This window comes from Hippopotamus amphibius, chromosome 6, assembly GCF_030028045.1.
Source record: "Hippopotamus amphibius kiboko isolate mHipAmp2 chromosome 6, mHipAmp2.hap2, whole genome shotgun sequence".
NCBI classification, from domain to species: domain Eukaryota; kingdom Metazoa; phylum Chordata; class Mammalia; order Artiodactyla; family Hippopotamidae; genus Hippopotamus; species Hippopotamus amphibius.
In genome coordinates this window covers 10363298-10386677 of record NC_080191.1, presented here as the reverse complement: position 1 = coordinate 10386677, position 23380 = coordinate 10363298, and the positions used below count along the sequence as shown (strand labels likewise).

Below are 23380 nucleotides of genomic sequence, written 5' to 3'. Positions count from 1 at the left end.
GCACCAAAGGGAAACTTGGCTTGTTTTGAAATGTGCAGTATATTTTGGTGCTTGACACACCAGGTACATGTGCAGTTCAATTAATTTTTTGGTGTGCTTACTATGCCAGAAACTACAGATTTGAGAATTAGGTATTATTCCTTGACCTTTAGTAGAAGTTCAGCAAGGGAGAAAGACAGTACATAGGAACTAGTTTGGTATAGGAAAAGAAAGCTATGCTTCAGTACAGAGAAGGGAGTGACTAGCTCTACCAAGGAAAGTTTCAGTGGGAGAACCGTTAGCTGAATCTGGTTCTGAACAAAAAACTGGAATTAGCCAGGAAGATAAGGTATGAGATGACTTTGGGGCATCGATATTGTTGAAGCAGACAGTGGGAAAGGCAGGTGAAGAAGGACGAGACTAGTCAGGTAGGTAAGAGGTCCAGAAGGTTGGATCTTATTATTTAGGTGCTAGGAAACTGCCTTCAGCAGGAAATTATATGACTGCTGGTACAATCAGATGGGCTGCCCTGGAGGCAGTTTGCACTGGAGGGGCAACAACTGGAAGATCCATTAAGGGGTGAAGTTATATTCCAGGTGAGCAGGGACAACATACAGTGGAACAATCTGAGCTGCTCAAAAAGTGAAACAAGATAGCTCCCTACTGTGAACACGACAGTCACTCATTGAGGATCTACTTCCCTCTCCCTCCTCACTAACAGACCCTAATTTTGTTCAGTTCGTCACTGCTCTTGCCAATGATTAACTTAGGAACGGGCATGTGGTCCAATTCTAGGCAGTAAGACATGAGGAAAGTCTACTGCAGACTCAGGATCCCAGAAAGAGATCTAGGCAAAAGTGGCACCTGTGGATGTTGCTCTGTCCAGATGATACACACCCGACTACTGCAGCCAAACTGCCACAAGCTAGATAATAAAGAGGACACTAGGAAGCAGAACAGAGAGACAGAGAAAACCTTGGTATCTGGAGTTGTCATGTTAACTGTCCCTTGATGCCTGGCTACCTCTGCACGTTCAGTTAGGGTATAATGTGTTTCCTTACTTTTGTATCTATTTAACTGGATTTCCATTTTTTGCAGCTGAAAGCATTTCAATGAATTCATTCCTTAAGATGAAAAATGTTTATATTATATAAAGTCTGCATATGCCAACATTAACTACTAAAATATTTTAGGAAGAATTTCCTTAGGATAGAGTGTTAGTTATCTATTGCCTCACAACAAATTACCCACAAATGTAGCATCTTAAAACAACAAACACTTATTATCTCAGTTTCTGAGGGTCAGGAATCTAGGAATGGCTTAGCTGGCTGGTTATGGTTTAGGCTTTTTCATGAGATTGCAGTCAAGCTGCTGGCTCGGGCTACAGTCACACAAAGGGTCTGGAGAATCCGCTCCCAAGCTCACTCAGGTGGTTGTTGGCAGTAGGTGTTAGTTCCTTGCCACATAGGCCACTCTGTAGGGCTGCTCATGTGATATGGTAGCTGGCTTCCCCAGAGCAAGTGAACCAGTAGAATGAGGGACAGTGAGAGCACACCCAGGAGGGAAGCTTCACAATCTTTCATAACCTAATCTTGGAAGTGACACACCGTCATCTCTTCTGTATGCTATTGGTCACACAGACCAACCTAGTACAGTATGGAAAGGAATTAGGTGAGGCTCACTGGAGGGCCATCTTGGAAGCTGGCTACTACAGATAGAGTCTATGATTAGAATTACTGGGTCAACAGATCTGCACAGAGGGAGGGGATATAGGGATATATGTATAAATACAGCTGATTCACTTTGGTGTACAGCAAAAACTGGCACAACGGTGTAAAGCAATTACATTCCAATAAAGAGCTTAAAAAAATAGATCTGAACATTTTGAAATTTCTTAAAATATTCTGCAAGTTGCTTTATAGGAAGTTTCTTCTCATATGCACTCTGACCAGCCAAGTTTGAGACTGTCTGGTCACTGAGTAGAATTAGTGTTTACTTGTGAATTTAGCAGGTGAAAAGTGGCATTTCATTTAAGTATGGGAAGTAATTTCATCGATTAACCACTTGTATTTCCTCCATTTATTCATTTGTTAATTTACTATCTTCTACGTATAGGGCATTGTTTTAGGTGTTCACACCAGTGAGAAAATCAGAGAGTCCTTGCATTCATAGTTCTTATAGTCTAGAAGGGAAGCCAGACAATCAGATAACCACACAGATAAATACGTAAATACGTAACTGCAAACTGAGATACTTCCAATGGGGAAAATGAACATACTTTTATGCGAGCAGTAATAACAAAAATCTGACTGAGACTGGGGCTTTTGAGAATAGTTTCCTTGAGAAAGTGACACTTGAGCTGACACAGGAAGGATAAATAAGGGGTAAGTTAGTAAAGGTGAGGAAGTATGCAAGGATTGCCTACTAGGTTGCAAGATCGCACATACAAAGGAGAATGCTATGTCTGAGGAATCAGAGAAGGCATTTGGGCTGATACGCAGACAGTGAGGGTAAAAATGGTACAAGGTGAGGCTGGAGGGACAGACTGGGTCACATTAACCAGGGTCTTTTGGGTCACTTTCAGGATTTTGGTCTTTACCCACAGAGTGATGGGATGTTACTGGGGGTTGAAATGAAGGCACAGCAGCGTCAGATTTACATTTTGAGATCTCAGGTGGTGTGGAGAAACACGAGAAGATGGGAGGACTGTACTCATGAAGGTGAAGGAAGAGGTTATTGGAACTGCTCAGGCAAGAGCGGATGGCACTTTGGATCACGCACAAGGGGCAGGCATGGGGTAAAACCAGGCTGCAGCCTGTGCCATCGATGGTGGGGGAGTGACAGCATCAACAAAGTACTGCTCTTGACTACGGCTGTGGACTGAACGTATGTGTCCCCGCGAAATTCATACGCTGAAGCCCTAACTGCCAGTGTGTTTCTATTTAGAGTAAGGAAGTAATTAAGGTTAAATGAAGTCATAAGGGTTGGGGTTAGCGTCCTGATAAGGAGAGACAGCAGAGAGCTTGCCTGGCTCTCTCTCCACCGTGTGAGCACACAGTGAGAAGGTGGTCAACTGCAAACCAAGAAGACAGCTCTCACCAGAAGCTGAATTGCTGGAACCTTCATCTTGGACTTCTCGTCTCCAGAACCGAGAGAAAATAAATTTCTGTTGTTTAAATCACTCAGTCTATGGTATTTTGTTATGGCAGCCTGAGCTGACTAAAGTAACTACCTTCTCTATAAATCTTAGGATTCAATCAGTGATGTTTTAAAAGTATATTTATACTGTTCCTCCCAACATCTTTTCAGTATGGTCTTAACAACCAGCATGTTGGCAAGATCTGTATTCTAGTTAGCTATTTCTGCATAACAAACCACCCCAAAACCTAGTGGCAAAAACCAACAACCATTTTATTATGATCACAGATTCTGTGGGTCAGGAATTCAGGAAGGGAAAAGAGAAGATAGCTTGTCTCTGTTCCACAGTGTCTGGGGCCTCAGTTGGGAAGACCTAAAAAGCTGGGGATGATTCAGAGGCCTAGGGTTGAACAGCTGAACTATCAGGGATCCACTTCCAATAAAATGGCTATTCACTACCCATCAATCAGGCCCATCTGGGATGGATGACGGGAGTACCCACCCATGATCTCTCACTGCATGGCGGTTAAGTTCCGAGAGGGAGCAGAGAGAGGGAGTGTTTCAAGAGAGTGAGCTATTCTAAGAGACCCTTTTACGGCCCAGCCTGAGAATTCAGGTAGCGTCAGTTGTACCATACTCTATCCATTGAGGGGCTCACGATCCCCTTCAGGTTGAAGGGAAAGGGTCCTAGATCCTCACCACTCGACAGGAGGCAATGGGAGGGGAGTTTAAGAATTTGTGGCTTTTTGTTTTTAACCACCACAGTCTACTATTGAAGAGAGTGCTGAGGAAAGCAACTTGCTTTCTCTGCTCCCTCCCAGTTATGCTTCTGGCTAAGGTGATGACACAGAGATGGAGTAAGGCAGCCATGGGGCTAAGTCTGGTGAGGGGCAGAAATATTAAGGATGACATACTTTTTTTTTTAATTCTTTTTTTTAAATTTATTTATTGGCTGCGTTGGGTCTTCATTGCTGTGCATGGGTTTTCTCTAGTTGTGGCAAGCGGGTGCTACTATTCATTGCAGTGCTCAGGCTTCTTTTTGCAGTAGCTTCTCTTGTTGCAGAGCACAGGCTCTAGGTGCACGAGCATCTGTAGCTGTGGCATGTAGGCTCAATACTTGTGGCTCGCGGGCTCTAGAGTGCAGACTCAGTAGTTGTGGCGTACGGGCTTAGTTGCTCCCTGGCATGTGGAATCTTTCCAGACCAGGGCTTAAACCCGTGTCCCCTGCAATGGCAGCAGATTCTCAACCACTGCGCCACCAAGGAAGCCCAAGGATGACTCATACGTTTTTTTTTGTTTTTTGTTTTTTGTTTTGTAGTAAAGATTTTTATTTTTTTTTATTTTTTTTATTTTTTTAATTATTTTTTTTTTGTTTTTTTTTTGTAGTAAAGATTTTTATTTTTTTTATTTTTTTTTATTTTTTAATTATTATTTTTTTTTTGGCTCATACGTTTTTGACTTGAGAATCTGGATGAATGCTGGTGCTCTTCATGAAGACAGAGGACAATGGAATGGGTTTGGAGGGAAAGGTCATATACCTGGTCTTATAAGTACTGAGTCTGAGATGCCTGTGACACCACCAGGTGGAAATATTCAATAAGCAGCAAAATATTCAGCTCTAGCGCTCAGGAATGACCTGGGATGGAGACTAAATTGGGACTTACTGGCATATAGACAGACGGTAATTGAAGGCTTGGGCTTCATTTTCTGAATGGTCTATTCTTGCCCTGTGATCAAAATGGTATTCTATTAAACAATTTACAAGCTTAATAGTGATGTTTCATTCTCTCAGGCAAATAAACTGCCTTTTAAGATGTTTTGCTGTGATAGCTGTCAGTGAGTGACCTGAAGTACCTCTAAATGGTGTACAAATTCAATTTAAACATTTATCAAATAAAAATATTCACCAACCATACCCACTCTAAACTTGAGGGCCTGCTTAATCGAAAGGGCCATTATACACACAGCTTTCTCAGTCACCAATAGCTTTCCTGCCTTCTCTGTATCTGTATGAACCTTTGCTTTCTCATCTTTGCATTTCTAACCTAATACTCTTATATCTGATTTCTAATATGCTTACACAATAATTTGCTATTTTTCCTTTAAATAAAAACATTTTGCATATTAAAAAATATAGACAGCACTAATTCTTAAATGCGGTAGCAGGCACCTCGGTGTTTTATTTTATTTTAATTCTTTAAACTGTATATATCTGTCATATACACTCTTTTGTATGGTTGATACATTTCATAATAAAAAAAAAACATTTAAACCATACTCAGTAGCCTTTAAATCTGAATAAATTCAACACTTTTATTTGCAATGAATGATTTAAGACCTCTTTATGAGAAAAAGATGTTAGTAAAATCATAGGTATTTATTGTCGTCACCACCACCATCTTCAAAGTCTTGGATATGTGAGTGATACAAGCTTGAACAGATGCCCAGCAAACAATAAAACATGACATGGCATGTTTTATTAGCTCGTTAATACATGCCTTGGGTACAATGTGACAGACAGGTTGTGAGTAAATGTACCAATGAAATATACCCCAGAGTGTCTTAATGCTTTTATACTGTACTCACTGTTTTACTTTTAAACCTCTTCAGTTTTCTTTTAAAGGTAGTTTTTACATGTATATATACTTGGGATATTTTTTACTTCAAAGAAAGGAAAATAAAATTTTTCCATTTTCCATCTACAAAAGAAAATTTTCACTTCCACTTTGATAAGGTTAATTAGCTTCTCTGAACTCAAACACATTGATTTCCTTTCTCTAGTCAAACTCCCCTGGCCACCTTCACGCATTTTTATGGGAATAGTCTGCAAAGCCCTGACTTTTCTATCACTGTTCTGTGCTTCTATTTGCACACTACACAATAATGTCTCCATATAAAACACTGTCGTCCTCTCCAGCTGCCTGAGGATCAACTGCCATCCTGAACAACATGGTGAGTATCCTAACCAGGAAGTGCACAGCCAACTAACTACCTCAGTGGAAACAAATGATCATGGATTACCCACATCCTGGGAAGGAAGGCAACAGTGCCTTAGACAGAAATTTGGGAAAAACTTGCTAAAATGTACAAACCACACTTGATGTCATCTTTGAATTTGGATTAAAAAAAAAACCCCATTTTGGTAGTGGTCAGACACCTGGCTTCAGCATGTTTCACAATTCATGAAGCCAAACACAGACTTGTAGGACATGGTCTTTATGAGAAGAAAAAGATCTCAAGAAAACAGTGAAAAGAACACAAAAACAGGTTGAAAGAAAGTTGGTGCTGGCAAAAAGAAGAAGCAGATTTTGCAATGACTTTGTGGTGATTGCAGATTTTTCATAATAGAATTAATAAACTATGGAAACTTCAGAAAAAGCACAAAAACCCCTCACTATAGGTGCTTCATGAACAGTCTCGATATGGATTTCCTGAAACTCCAAATACCAAATCTCTGCTCTCTTCCAGGGGGGCAGCTGGCATTCTAGTTACTAAGTGGGTCCTAGCCCTAGAAGGCAAGTCTTCGGTCCTCAGGCTAGAAGCCTCCAATTACCTCCTCAAATCAGAACCCTAATTACAGGCTTGGCTCATATCTTCAGGTTCCCGTGGATTCTCTGCCTCCATCTGACTCCAGTTCACCATTGGTAAAGCCACCCCCAGACTCAGTGACTTCAAACAATAATCATTTATTATTGCTCATGTGTCTGTGGATCAGCTGGGATTCACCTAATCTAGACTGGCGGCTCTGCTTCTCACTGCATGGCTGGAGAGGTTATGTTCCAAGTGTCTCTCATTCTTCTTGGACCAGCAGTCTAGCCAGGGCACGTTTTTCTCATGGTGATGGCAGAGGCACAAGAGAGCCTCCTATTAGCTGAAGCAAATCAAACGGCTGAGCTCAGAGTGAAAGGGCATGTGAGAACACCCTGTCCACATGCGTCACAATTACGTGGCAAAAGATATGGATGTGCGTGTTAGTTATCTATTGCTGCATAATAAATTACCCCAAACTTAGTGCCTTAAAACAATAATAAATATTTATTGTGTCTCACAATTCCTGTGGGTCAGGTATTCAGGAATTCAGCTGGGTGGTTCCAGCTTGGGGGGTTTCTCCGGAAAGACTAGAAATGCTGTATTTTGCAGACAAAGAGACTGAAATGAACCAATACAAATACCTTATATTTCTAATGATTGTCTATTGCTTTTTAAAACATATTTTTGTGCAATGCAATACATTTTATGCGAAAATGCTGTTTAGAGAGTTCTTAACACCAAAATAAAGACTGTGATGTGTAAGGAACAGGTTAAAAGATGGTGAACTTTGATTCAATTCCACAAAATACATAGCAGAAGAGTAATAAAACAGGAGACATAAATTGCAAATCACTTTATAAGTTGAGAGACAGAATACTTGCAGAATTCCTGAGCCCTTGCCCGATGCTTGTTTCTATTGCCAACAATCTTGTCTGTTGCTTCACACCTGTGTTATTTCAACACTCTCCCAGCTGGTATCTTTGCTTCTAATTCCTCTGGCTTCTAACTTACCCTATTCACAGCTTCTACAATAATCTTTATCAAAGATCTTCTCTTTGTGTAAGATCCTATGGTACTTTCCTTCTACTATTTTAAATCCAAACTCCCCAATACAAATGTTCAAGATCTATCCATTGATTCATTGATTCCTTTTAAAATTATCACCCATCCCTAGCAAAATGCCCTTTGCTCCAGCTCCGACCATAGCTTTGTCTGCATCTCAGCTCTCAATACACACACACCAGATTTGTCCGGCACAGCTGCTAGCGCCTGATAGGTACTCATTAACATTTGTTGAATGAGCAGACCTAGAAAATAACTAGGTAACCCTGAAACAAAATTATAAGTTTGTCTTCTCAGTTTTATTTGAACCTGTGTTCAAAGCACCTTCATGATTGAGTCACATATGTTGTCATAATACCTGTCTGCCTCTCTCAACTTGCCTCCAACCACTCTTTTGTTCATCCACCATGTTGCAACTGAGTGGGCCTTCTTTCTATTTTTCTGGATACATTAAGTTGGTTCCTCTCTCAGGCCCGTGCCTGAGTTGCTTGCTGCATTTTGTCACTTAGATCTCAGCTTAAAAGTTATTTCCTCAGGACTTGAATAAACATTAAAGCAACTCCCTCAACCCTTCACTATCACTTCTCCCTATTTAGTTCTACGCTATGCAGTATTAGCTATTTCTCTTGTTCATTTATTTATGTGATTGTTTATATTTGGCCTCTCCACTAAGATATAAGCTCCGTGAGAACAAAGATGTCTTTTTGTGTGTACGTTTTTTTTTTTTTTTTTAATTGGAATATACTTGCTTTACAATGTTGGGTTAGTTTCTGCTATACAATGAAGTGAATCAGCTATATGTATTCACATATCCCCTCCCTCTTGGGCCTCCCTCCCACCCCATCCCCGCCGCACCCCCCCCCCCCCCCCATCTAGGTCATCACAGAGCACCGAGCTGAGCTATGAAGGTTCCCACTAGCTATCTGTTTTACACATGGCAGTGTATTTACGTCAAACCTAATCTCCCAGTTCATCCCACCCTCCCCTTCCCCGCACGTCCAGACGTCCGTTCTCTATGTCTGTGTCTCTATTCCTGCCCTATAAATAGGTTCATCTGTACCGTTTTTCTAGACTCCACGCATATTAATATACGATAACTGTTTTCTCCTTCTGACTTACTTCACTCTGTATGACAGTCTCTAAGTCTATCCACATCTCTACAAATGACCCAATTTCATTCCTTTCTATGGCTGAGTAATATTTCTTTGTATATATGTACCACATCTTATTTATCCATTTATCTGTTGATGGACATTTAGGTTGTTTCCGTGTCCTGGCTACTGTAAATAGAGAACAAAGATGTCTTATTCACTGAGCACTTATACTGCTAATGTCTGCCACAAGGCAGATGCTCAAAAAATATGTTAATTGAATGAATAAACAAATCTGACCTCCCAGACAATGCTCTGATCCCAACAAACCTCAACAACTTCTCCTAATTCATTTCTACTACACCTTCTAAGGCTCAACTTAAAAAAAAAAAATTAGCTTCTCCAAGAAGCTTCCCCTGAAATACTTCTGTTCATTCTTAATGTTGCACGTTCACCTATATGTTTAGCCTGTATCATATAATTTGATGTGCGGCCTTATGGGTAAATTGCTCTCCAGTGGTTTCAATCACGTTTTCCCCCTGACATATATGTATCATCAGATTCCTGAGAGCAGGTGTGTGTTTTTTGTTGTAGCTTTGTTTTGAGTGCTCTGGGAGCACCCAGTGCACTGTTGTAGACATAGCAGCAATTCGATACAAGTTTACTAATAAGCACTTTATCACAATGGCCTAATACAGCTCTATGGCTAATGCAGGATTCATGAAAACAAACAAGTCAACCAGAACCCAATGAGAAACACTTTATCTAGATTTCCAAAATTCAATCTCTCTATTATGTGAAAGTATCAGGAGACAGAATCTTACTCTCTCAGTTTTCCATCACAAGAAATATCTTCACTGCGATATGAATTACTACATATCCTCTGATTTCTGAGTAGATGCTGGGAGAATGCACTGTTTGCAATTTTACATTGAAAGTACTATTCACTGTATTTGCCAATATCCCGTACATAAGGGCCCATCACATATATCCCTATTTGTTTAATTTTAGGAGAAAATTTCTATATAAAAATTATTTGTAGCATTAGTCATCAAATAATAAATTCAGAACACATTTCTCTTTCAGTCTTAGTTGGGAAGAAGTGTCAAATTCAAAATCCACTTACAGTGCATCCTGGTGGCACTGACTGCCATTTCTACCTCCTTCGTATTATTCTCCATTCTGTTTTTATTTCTCTAAACTTTTTTGTTTCTTTGTCTACCAAAGCTCACTTACCTATAAGTTTACAAAGAAGAATTCCACATTAACTCTCTGGAGCTCTTGACTCTCTTTCATCTAAAGAGTCTGCCAGCACCTCAACATTAATCGCACCTCAACATTAATCTGATATCAACTAAATTCATTCACTTCTCTTTATAACTAACCTTCTTTTATGTCAAATCTATCATCATTTTTCTGGTCAACCAGGTGAAAAACAAAGGAGCTGTTTTTGATTTCTTATTTTCATGGAAGAAGTACCCAACAGACACACTAAAATAAGTGCTTTAGGGTACCAACACCATAAAATTTATAGGGGGAAATTTTTATACTTGTTATTGTTTTAAAAGTCATTATAATGTACACTAAAAAATAAACTTATGAGGAATGGCACTTCCAGCAAGATGGAGAAATAGGATTTTGCACACCTGAAACAATTAAAATACTGCACAAAATATATGAAACAAGAGCTTTAAAGTCATTTAAAATCAGTCAACAAAGCACAGTGATCTCTGAGAGATAGGAAATAAGCGAGTCTTACAATTGTTCCAGCTTATTGCCTGGAGAGAATGCCAGGTTGTAGCAGAGCCTTAATAGTTTCCTTGAGTTGAAGAGACGGACCTGGATGTCTAGAGAGGACAAAGGGGTTTGAGTTAGGGGCCAGAGTTCACAGGACAGAGTACTCAAGAAAAGAGAGCTGTACAGAGCTCTGGAGGGGTATAAAGGGCTTCTTGAAAGTCTTTAGCTGAGTATTGCCAATGCACGGGTACAAAGAAACTACCAAACCCTGGGGAAAGAATCATTCAGAAGGTATGGAAGGAATAATCCCTAGAGCTTACACAGGGCTGGAATAGTTCCTGTTCCCACCAGCTGGAGTGGGAAAACTCATAATTCACAGGGTGTCAGCAGAGTACTCTGAAGGGTCTGCCTTAGCAGTGGGGAAAATCAGCCCTAGACTAAATGCTACTCTGGTCCTGTTTAATAAAGCTTAAAGGTAAGACCGTAAAGGATCAAACTGTTTCCAGTAACTTAACTGCATTCCAGAAGAAAGCTCAAGAATATTTACAGAGACACAAAAATATGTAGCACCCAACAAAATAAAATTCACAATGTCTGGCATCCAATCAAAAGTAACCAAGCATGCCAAAAAAAATAGGCAGGAAAATACAACACATAATGAGGAACAAAATCAGTCTATTGAAATCAACTTAGAAATGACACAGATGATAGAATTAGTAGATAGGGATATTAAAACAGTTTTCATAACTGTATTCCATATGGTCTAGGAGCTAGAAGAAACACTGAGTATGTTAAGTAGAAACATGAAAGATACAAATTGGTGAACTTGAATGCACACCAAAAGAAACTATCCAAAATGAAACGCAATGAAAAAATATATGAGAAAAAAAAAAAAAAAGAATACAGCACACTGGGCTCTGTGATAGCTTCAAGCAGCCTATTATACATGTAACTGAAGTCCCTGTGATAGAGAAGAAAGGAGGAAAGATAAAAAAAAAATTTAAAGAAATAATGACCAAGGGGTGTCCTAGGTGGCGCAGTGGTTAAGAATCTGCCTGTCAATGCAGGGGACACGGGTTTGAGCACTGCTCTGGGAAGATTCCACGTGCTGTGGAGCAACTAAGCCCATGTGCCACAACTATTGAGCCTGTGCTCTAGAGCCCGTGAGCCACAACTATTGAGCCCATGTGCCGCAACTATTGAAGCCCACATGCCTAGAGCCTGTGCTCCACAAGAGAAGCCACTACAATGAGGAGCCCGCACACCACAATGAAGAGTAGCCCCTGCTTGCATCAACTAGAGAAAGCCTGTGTGCAGCAACAAAGACCCAACACAGCCAATAAATAAAATAAATAAATCAAAAAAAAAAAAAAAAGGAAAGACAATGAAGCAATATCTTTAAAACATTGAAAGAAAAAATAATCAATCTTGAATTCTATATTCAGTGAAAATACCTTTCAAAAGCAGGGTTAAAATAAAGACTTTTCCAGACACACAAAAGCTGAAAAAATTAATCACCAGTAGGCCTGTGCTATAAGCAATATTAAATGAAATCTTTTAGAAAGAAAAAAAACACTGCATGGAAATTTGGATCAACATAAAGAAATGAAAAGCAATGAAGATATTAATTATGTGGGTAAATATAAGACAAAAAAATGAAATTGCTGTAAAATATAATTGAATGTTTACAGCAAAAAATAATAACAACGTACTGTGGGATTTATAATATATATGGAAGCAAAATGTATGACAATAACACAAAATCTGAGAGGGAAGAAAAAGAAATAAACTTTTGTAAGGTTCTTACGCTATAAGTAAAGGTATACTATCACTTGAAGGTAGACTGTGATAAGTTAAAGATATATATTATAAACTCAATAGCAACCACTAAAAAAATGCATCAAAGATTTACAGTTAATAAGTTAAAAAGGGAGACAAAATAGCATCATGTAAAATAATCTTAGAGAAGGCAGAAAAAGAAGAAAAAAGGAAGAAAGAACAAATGAGACAAATGAAAAGTAAATAACAAAATGGTATTACAGATTTAAACTGAACCATATTAACAAACACATCCAATGTAAATGATCTAAACACATCAATTAAAAGGTAGAGGCTGTCAGACTGGATAAAAGAGCAAAATCCTGCTTACAAGAAGTCCATTTTAAAGATAAAAAAACTAAAAGGATAGAAATATATATATATATACACACCATGATAATTTTGATCAAAAGAAAGCTGGAGTGGTTATATTAATACCAGATAACGTACATACTGAAAAAAAAATAAAGAACTTTACCAGAGATTACAGGTAATGATAAAGGGATGAATCATCAAGATAACATAATGATCTCCAAAATATATAAACAGTTCATCCAGCTCAATATCAAAAAAACAAAAAACCCAATAAAAAATGGGCAGGAGACCTAAATAGACATTTCTCCAAGGAAGACATACGGATGGCCAAGAGGCACATGAAAAGCTGCTCAACATCACTAATTATTAGAGAAATGCAAATCAAAACTACAGTGAGGTATCACCTCACACCAGTTAGAATGGCATCATCAGAAAATCTACAAACAGTAAATGCTGGAGAGGGTGTGGAGAAAAGGGAACCCTCTTGCACTGTTGGTGGGAATGTAAATTGATACAGCCACTATGGAGAATAGTATGGAGGTTCCTTAAAAAACTAAAAATGGAATTACCATATGACCCAGCAATCCCACTACTGGGCATATACCCAGAGAAAACCATAATTCAAAGAGACACATGCACCCCAATGTTCATTGCAGCACTATTTACAATAGCCAGGACATGGAAGCAATCTAAATGTCCATCAATAGATGAATGGATAAAGAAGCTGTGGTACATATATACAATGGAATATTACTTAGCCATAAAAAGGAACAAAACTGGGACATTTGTAGAGACATGTATGGACCTAGAGACTGTCATACAGAGTGAAGTAAGTCAGAAAGAGAAAAACAAATATCAGATATTAACGCATATATGCAGACTCTAGAAAAATGGTGCAGATCAATCACTTTGCAGGAATAGAGACAAAGATGTATAGAACAAACATATGGACATTAGGGGGGAAAGCTGGGGGGGGCAGAGTTGGGGTGGGATGAATTGGGAGATTGGGATTGCCATATATACACTAGTAGTAAGAAAAAAAATCAAATTGTACACATTAAATATATGCAGTTTATTGTATATCAATCATATCTCAATAAAAGTCCTTAAAAAAATAAAAGTAAGATGTCAAATGTATAAAAAAAAAAAAGAAGATAACATAATGATCCTAAAGATAATACAATGATCCTAAAGGTTAATGTGCCTAAAGCAGAGCTTCAAAATACATGAAGGAAAAACTGATAGAACTGTAGGAAGAAATAGAAAAATCCACAATTATAGTCAGAGACTTTAACACCTCTCTTTCAGCAACTGATAGAATAAGCAGAATGAAAATAATAACAAATATAGAAGACTTCAATGATACTATCAATCAAATTGACTTAATTGATATTTACAGAACACTAAGAAATAATAGCAGAATATATATTCTTTTGAAGTGAATATAAAACATTCACCAGGATAGTTCATATCTGGGCCATAAAACAACTTTCAATAAATTTAAAATAATTCAAACCATATAAAATGTTCCCTACCACAATAGTATTATAAATTAATAACAGAAAGACATCTGGAAAATCCCCAAATATCTGGAAACTATATAACAAACTTTAAAATAATCCATGAGTCAAAGGAAAAGAGAAATTAGTAAGTAGTCTGAACTGAATGGAAATGAAAAGCAACAAATGAAAATTTGTGGTATGCCACTAAAGTAGCACTTAGAGGGAAATTCATTGCACTAAAATGCCATATTAGAAAATAAATCAGATCTCAAATAAATGATTTCAGCTTAAATAAACTTAAAAAGAGAAGAGGAAATAAAACCAAAGCAATCAAAAGAAAAGAGATTATAAAACAGAGTGAAAAATGAATATAAAAGAAAGGAGAAAAATAAAGTCAATGAAAGCATAAGCTGGTGCTCTGAAATCAATAATATTGCTAAGCCTCTAAGAAAACTAGATAGAAGATACAAATTACTGGTATCAGAAATGAGAAAAGTGACATTACTACAAATTCTACAGATATTAGGGAATATTATGAAGAACTTTAGGCCAATAAATTTGACAACTTGAAAATTAAATGAACAGTTTCCTTGCAGGGCACAAACAACCAAAATCTACTCAAGAATAAATAAATAACCTAAACAGTATGATGCTTTTAAGTAACTGAATTTGTAGTTTCAAAAAATCTTTCCCATAAAGAAAGATCCAGACGGCTTCATTAGTGAATTTCATCAAATATGTAAGGAAGAATTCGTACCAATTCTACATAAAACCTTTCAAAAAAATCAAAAAGGAGGAAATAACTTCCGAATTCATTTTGAGGCCAGCATTATCTTGATACTCACAAAAGACAGAGACATTACAAAGAATTGAAAATAACACACCTATCCCTCATGAATAAAAATGCAAACATTGACACATATACACTATTGATACTATGTACGAAATAGACAACTGATGAGAACATACTGTAGCACAGGGAAATCTACTTAATGCACTGTGGTGACCTAAATGGGAAGAATATCCAAAAAAGAGGGGATATATGTGTATGTATGGCTGATTCTTCTTGCTGTACAGTAGAAACTAATGCAATGTTGTAAAGCAACTATACTCCACCAAAATTAATTTAAAAAAAGCAAACATTAACAAAAGTTTAGCATATCAAATCCAACAATATATAAAAGGGTGACTGCATCATGATCAAGCCAGGTTTATTCTAAGAATGCATGGCTGATTTAACATTTGAAAATCAATCAAATAAGTCACCATAGTAATAGACTAAAAGAGATCCCAAAAGAGAAAAAAACTTAAGAAAAGAAAAATATGATCACCTCAATAGCTGCAGAAATAAAAATGGTCAAAACCTAACATTAATTCCTGATAAAAACCCTCAGAAAATTAGGAATATATGGGAACGTTTTCACTAATCAGGAGCCTCTATCAAAACAAAACGAAAAACAAAAACCTACAGCTAACATCACACTTAATGGTGGTAAAATACTGAATGTTTTCCTCCTAGCATCAGGAGCAAAGCAAGGATGTCCATTCTCACCACTTCAACATCATATAGGAGAGTCCAGTTGCTGGATCCAGGATTTGATTTTATCTTACATACAAACCAGTGAGTTAGCCTGTTACTGTTCTATGGATGCCAAAGGATGACACAAGACTCCTGGGTCTGAGACAAAGGACTTTATTATTTACGGCACAGCAAGAAGCACGTGTATTAGCATATACGTGTTGGCTACCCTTGACCCCAAGTCCTGCAGGGACAATGCAATGGGCACAGATGGATGCTACACCTTCAGTAGATTTATGTTACAGCTAAAAAACACTGAGTTTGGGGGATCCACTGCTTTTGTAGCAAGTAATAAGCAAGGAGTGATTGTGATGAGAGCTTCATTGGTGCACGCATATATCAAAACACAGACTTTAAGAATGCATGGCTGATTTAACATTTGAAAATCAATCAAGTGCACTTTAAATATCTGCCGCTTACTTACATCAATTAAACTATCAAAAAAATGAAAATCTTCCATTCCAAGCATTCTAGGCCTTTCTATACCATTAATTTAACAAATATTCTGTGGCTACGACTAATGTGCTAGGCACCATGCTGATATTGGGAATACTATGGTAAACAAAATCTTTCTTCCCTGTGGAGTTTATCTTCTTGCAGGGGGAGACTGAAAATAAACAATAAGAAAAACAAAAGATGGTGACAACCTTGACTAAGATAAAGAGAATTAAGTAGGGTGGCTACTTTAGATTGGGGGTGGTTAGTCTCTCTGAGAAGATGATACTGATGTAGATATATGAACATCAAGAAGGGCCAACCACCACATCAAAGTGGGAGAAGAGCACCTCTGACCTTGATCATTATTTTGGTTTCCTAACTGTTCTCATTTCCCTCCAATCTCCTTTAAGCCACTGCTGAATTAACTTCCCCAAAGGTTAATATAATCATATAATTACTTTGCTTAAAAACCTTCAATCTCTCTTATCTCAATTATTAAATAGGTTATTAGCTCTACATTCTAGCATTATGAGTCTTCTTGCATATGACAAAACCTACCTTTCCAGTCTTCTCACTATTCCTTTATTCTTACATGGAGCAAGCCCTGATCTTAGGTATGCTTCCCTACTTTTGATCATGCTATTTCTTCCGCTTGGAATGCCATCCTTCTCCTCAAGGATACCATCAGTGGACATCCTTCCTCTCCTTAAATGTCTGTCTCAAATATCACATTCTCCTTAGTATCTTTGCTGATTTTCCCAACCAGATGTAATTTTTGTTCACATTTACCTCCTGTTATGTTTCTCGATGGGAAAAGCTCATCTTGCTCATCTTTTTATTTTAGATGGGGGCCTAGGGCTTTGCAGATACAAGAGAATCCACAACTTCCTAGTGGACTGAATTATCTTATTTTTGGTTTACCTGAAAACTGCATGGGAGTCAAAAAAAAGATAAACATAAAGATAAAACAAATTAGTGGATAGAAATTATCTTGCCCTACAAAAATGATATTCCTCATAAGAGAATAATCTACTGAAAATATAATGTGTTTAGGAAAAAATAGAATGGAGTTTTACAATTTCAGTGACTCTGTTAAAATCAGTTCTTTTCCAAGAGAGTTGGATTCTCTTTTAAATCCTCTCATTTTCCTGAGATTGGGACCAAGCTAACATGAGCAGAACCTCTGAAAATAGGGAAGAAGTCTGCTCTTCCCCATCTCAACACCAACATGTGTTGAAGACACATGCCTTGCAGAGGACCTTGAATAGATTCCCAAGGAGGGAGCAGGAGTGGCTGGGAAATAGATAATAAAAAATCAGAAAAAGTGTGCTGGGGTCCTCAAGATCACCCCCAGGTTTGACTGTTTGTTAGGAGGATACACAGGACTTATCATATAGTTGAACTCACAGGTATGGTTTATTACAGCAAAAGGATAGAAAGTAAAACCAGCAAAGGAAAAAGGTGCATGACATGAGGTCTGGAGGAAACCAGGTGTAAGCTTCTAAGAATCCTTCCTTTATCAGTGGAGTCACAAAGGATGTGACTAATTCCTCCAAGAATTAACACGTATGAAAACACATGTGAAATGTTGTCTAGCAGGGATATTCACTGGAGACTCAGTTCTCAGGGTTTCTGTTGGAGTTGGTGATGTAGGCATCCTCTGCCTAGCATGTACCAAAATTCCAGACTCCCAGAAGGCAAGCAGGTGATCAGTATAAACCACATTGTTTGCAGACAGTATAGAAACAGTGAACTGCCCTTATCAGTTAGAGAACAGTGGAAACATTTCTAAAATCCAAGTTCCCAGATGCTAGCCAAGGGCCAACCTTACAAGCAGGTTTTTCTAAAGACAGTAGTCTTTTTCTGCATAGGGATATACTGAAAATATTCTTACCTTTTCATCCAAAAACCTCACTTTCAGAATTTTTTAGCAAGTAGTATGAAACAGAGCAAAGTTATGTACACTAAATTGTTCATCACAATATTGTTTAACTTAGTAAAAAAAAAGTAAACAAGTGTTCAAAAACTGTGGAATGGTTCAGTAAATTATAGTACAGCAGTATGAAGAGTTATTAAATAGCCATTAAATATTTTTGAAGACTTTTAATAACAAAAATGACTATCCTGGGGAGTAAATCAGGATGAAAAATTACAATACAATAATAACTCAAAAATGGGAGAAATATAGAATGAAATCTAGAAGGAAATACACTAGAATGTAATCATGATTCATTTTTGGACGATGGCTTATATAAAATAATTTTTATTTTCCTCGACCTTTTTCTGTGCTTTCAATTTTTATTTAATGAACAGGTATTTACTTTTCTAATTAGAAGACAAGTTATAATAAGATAATTGTGTTAAAAAGATTTCAGACATAATGGCCTACAGATTCAAAGCAAATTTTGCTGAAATGTACAATATTTAGCATACACAGTGAGTAATACAACTATAGTGTTGACTAGGGAACTCTTAGGATGGCAAACGACCATTTAAAATGCATTTTTCCTATTTGATGTGCTTCCTTCTTCAATTAGCTAACAAGAGAAAAAACAGGTAAAGGGAAGGGAGATATTATAAACACTAAAGAAAGCACAATGACTAATTTTTATTGTGAGGAAGAAATGGTTCACAAACTAGTAAACACAAAAAATAAAAATGCTATTTTTTAATGGACAGAACAAGGACGAATTTCCTAAATAACACCGAATCCCAATTTACATACAATCTGTTAAGTATTACTAACATAAGTCACATAAATTTTCATAGTTTTAAGGAGGAATAGGTAATTAGTCTACAAACTTCTGGAGAAGGTAATTTCTAACACATTCAGTTACAATTCCCCTCCATTTGCTTTAATGTATCTAGTCACAGAGACACTACTCCACAGAAAGCTATTTTTATACTATCCAGCTTTTCCATCACTGCATTAAGTAGCCATATAGCAAACAAACCACTATTGTAGTCTCTTATCCCTGGAGAGATGAAATGGTTTACAGCTTATTTTAAATCACAAAGCAATTCTCCTGTGTACTGAATCGGCCCCAGGCTGCGGAGGTTGTGCAACTCACTTTCCACGTGACCTCCACTTGTGGCTGCTTCCCAATCTTGTCAGAACATGAAAACCTTGAAGGCGCTCCATGTGGGGCAGTGCTCTCTCTGCCTCTGAAGTGATTCCTGGGCCAAGTTAGAAAAACCAAATTCTGAACAGCCACTGCAATGGCTCAGAAGGGGGAAAAAAAAAAGCCAGAAATTTTCTGGTTAGGAAGGGAAATGTGGTTAACCTAAATTGGACCTAGAGAGCACATGGAAGTATCAAGAAGCACTCCCACTGCTTCAGTTCAACTATGCATTTCTGTTTCCATAAAAAAAGAACAGCTCTTTAAATGGTTTGGCTATATTCAGAAATGTAACTGCTTAAAAAAGTCCTCAAGTGTTTGAAAGGGCTGTGTTTGGGAAGGTGGTGGGAAAACAGGGCAGATGACAAAGCACTGCTAGAGTCTTTAGAGTAAAACTTATTGATCATGAAAGTCAGCAATTGGTGCTTGCTAAGTGGTGGTTCATGTATGATCAACAGTCCTTCAAAGACTTTGTTGCTGTCTCTCTTTTCTTTCCCAGGAAGAAAGAAATTATATGGGACCTGGAGTCAAAAAACCTGGGTTCAGATCATGTCACTGTCAAACATACATTAACAATTTCCAGACTTTATGCTTTCCTGGCATTTGTCAGTTTAAGGCTTTTCCTCTATAAAATGGGTATACCAACAAATGTTGCCCTTTTCATAGGTGATTATGTAGAAAGTATAAGCAAACTGTGAAGTGTTAAGCATTTATTATTGTTGTTGCTAGTAGATCTGCTTGAAATACAGAAAGTACTTAACAAATGTTCACAAAATTATCAATAAACTGGAGTAACCATTGTGGACAAATGGTAAGAGCGAGTAAGTCAAGAATCTGTCAAAATCAACAATAACACTTACACTTAAAATTTAACAGATATTTAACTATAAAACATTAATATCTCACATGGAACTAAACTGAACACCTTAGAAACATCCCGGGGGAAAACAATGCTTCAACTGCCAGAAGAGGTCACTGTAATCATCATATATGGTGGGATCTCAGGTCTAGCAAATCAGGTTTCATTAAGGTACAGAGGCAGTGAATGAGAGGTTAAGGGCCTGAGCTCTGAAGTTCAAATCTCAGCTAACAAGTTGTGTGACTATGGGCACATTACTAAATCTTTTCTAAGCCTCAGTTTTCACAGATGTAAAAGGGGGAGAGGAGTAGTCTCTGCTAGCAGGATTACTGTGAAGACTTTAAGCAAGAAGCAGGTGAATTACTTACCACAGTTTGCTTACCTACCATCATCTTCACCATACTATATACAAGGTTTCTTTTTATGAGTGGAACAAGACCAGGAGTCCTCCATTTTACAATCTGCTACTAACCCTCAGCCATGGTAGAGAACTATGGTATGTTTTTGAAAAACACAGCAAAGGGGGTCTACTGTGGTCATATATCCTGCCAGGTCCCCACATAGCACTATGCTGCTCAGGTGAAGTCAGATATGCCTGCCAGGAACTGTGGTTCCCTGAACCAAATGTTAGCAGATGTTCAAGGTATAATCCTTCACACTTCACTAACCACTCTCTGAACCATCCAGAATCCCTGGGTTATACTTTTAAATTTTATATTTCATATCCAAGTTGCTCATGCCCTATGTTTCACTTCCAGTAAAATTTATCTTTCTTTTTTCAAATGGAAATGTCAAAAAGCTTAAGATGTGCATACATGCATATTTTTTTCTAATTTGCAGTGAGTGGAATCTTGCTAATGCAGAAGCTAAAGAAGTTAGAATAATGAAACACTAATATAGGAGTCCCTTATAAGAGTATATAACATGTTAAATGATGGTGGTGGTCAATGAAGCAATTGCTTCACATTCAATACCCTGCTGAAATGAAATAACTGCATTTTAAGGAAATAAAATGTAACCCTTTTTGAGATGTCCTGCTAAATGAGTCAAAAAAACTTAATTCTAGATCTATAAAATTAATCAAAATAATCCAACTGTGAAATCATCCTATATCTTACCACAGAGAATTTAATAATGCCGTAAATTCTGGATCTTGGATATAAAAGACATTCCTCCCTCACGCCCCCAACAGTCACCTTCTTGGGATCGAGGCCACTCTTTTGGGACATGGAAAGCCCCTTCTTCTGAAGAAAGGCTGGGTCCAGCCACCTCCGCACAAGCTGCTTCTCCAGCCTGCCTGCCTTGTTGACAGTGCTACCTGCCAGCCACAAGCATCCTGGTTTCTACCGGGCTGCTGCAGATGGAACAGACTGTGAATCCAGCCAGAGGATAAGAGGTTGTTTTAATTGGCTAAATCTGCTATGTACTAAGCGTATGGTCATGAATTTGTAGCCAAAACACTAATCTAAAAAAATGTCATGTACAATTTAAACACAAAACAAGAATGACATTTTCGCTCGTCAATTCTAGTTTTGCCAGGAGGGTTTTTAACCTAACATTTTATAATGACTACCAAATCCTTACCTTTGCTGAAGTGGAATTTTCATGGTATACTCCTTGCACTAAATCCATAAGAGCACTTGCTAAAAGTTCCACAACCTGAAAAATAAGAAAAAAAAAAAATCAAAAGAAACAATTAAAAAAAATGTATCCCCATTTTTACCTCAGAATGCCTCATAAGTCTTAGTAGCAAGGCAATATTGTGCTTGATAGAAAAAAAAACGGGGTTATGTGCAAAGATCCTGGCAAATGGCATTGCCCACCTGGATATCAGAGCTGTGATCTAATTTTTCCAGTCATAATGCAGACAAAAAAAAATCTTATAAGCACAGCATTTAACTAATATATGTGAAAATAAGCACATTGAACATAAGCTTAAATTTCAGATTAATGAAATCTTAACCCAATTTATTTTCTAAATGTTTATTTCTGTCAGGTGGATACTTTTTCAGTATCCCCATTCTGGGAGCCATCACAATGCAAATTTTCATACTTAATATGGAAAGAAAAGCAAAAGCAAATGAATAGTTCACCTTTGTAATGTGTTCATTCTGTTGCACTAAAAATGCACTGTGGATATATTTTGTGTAGGGTCCCTGGGTCAAATGTACCATAAACACTGAAAATTTTTACAGAACTGTAATATTGAAATTGTATTCATCAAACCTGTATTATTTTCAAGGTTCAGGCTATTAAAAAAAAAAATCAAACAAAATCAAAACCTTTGAACTTGTTCCAGAATGTAAAACAAGCAGAAAACAGTAAATGGTCTCTTTGGAACTACTGTACAATTTACAGTTGTTTGCATAAACCATCTTAATTCAAAAGGATAAAATAGTGGTATTTATTATAATGTTCAATGCAGCCATTTCAAACAAGAATTCCTCAAGGCAACCCTATCTGCTTCTTACGAAGTCTTAGTATCGTGTATATTTAGCTCCCTATGTTATGCAGTCCTGTATCAGATTCCCACTCTTTGCTTCCTAAAATTTAGCTCAGTTCTGATTGAATTAAAGGATTTTGTTTCAGCTTTTATCATTCTTGTAATTGTAGACATCATTAAGCCAAAGGATACAGACCCAAACAACAAGATACTTCAATCTCAGGTACCTTGGATTTAATAAACATTTTCTTAGAGGCAAATGACATTAATTTGTAGAAAGATATGCTTTAAAATTTTAACACATAAGCATTTATCTCCAAATTTATATTTACATTCATTCTGCATAACACATTGCTGCTGTATGGAAATTTTGCTGATTAAAGGGATTTTTTTTTCTAGCTCTGCAGATGGGTTAATTTGTAAGACCTATACAAAGTCTTTTTTTTTCTTAATCGCCTTGCCCTTTAGGTAACCAAATACTTAAGAAATATTGTAGCAATATGAGCTGCAGAGGAACTGCAAGGACAATGATCCTACAGTGTTACCAGATGTGTTGAGTTATTTAAGTGGGGAAGAGAGAAAAATGAATGGATTTTTTTTCCCCTGAAGGTATCAGATAAGCTCTATTCCCAAATCCAAGAGGATAGAGTATCGCCAATAGGTCTATGAAAGACTGTAACTATATGCACAGCATCAGATTGGATTACAGTTTACACAAGCAACATCCCAAGATCCCTCTGATGGCTGGACACATAATACAGATCAATCA

At 37.4% G+C, this 23380-nt stretch overlaps 1 protein-coding gene across 5 annotated transcripts in view; it reads right to left on the bottom strand.

Annotated features, from left to right (window-relative positions):
* The window catches only part of PDSS2 (decaprenyl diphosphate synthase subunit 2), a 265019-nt gene that overhangs the window by 74970 nt on the left and 166669 nt on the right, over positions 1-23380 (bottom strand). For all 5 annotated transcript variants that reach the window (XR_009054310.1, XR_009054309.1, XM_057738874.1 and 2 more), the window contains exon 4: positions 21753-21827. Coding sequence is in view for 3 of the 5 variants with exons in the window: in XM_057738874.1 (XP_057594857.1) it covers positions 21753-21827 (75 nt within the window). In the remaining 2 variants the exon portion in view is untranslated. The remainder of the gene's footprint in view (positions 1-21752; positions 21828-23380) is intronic.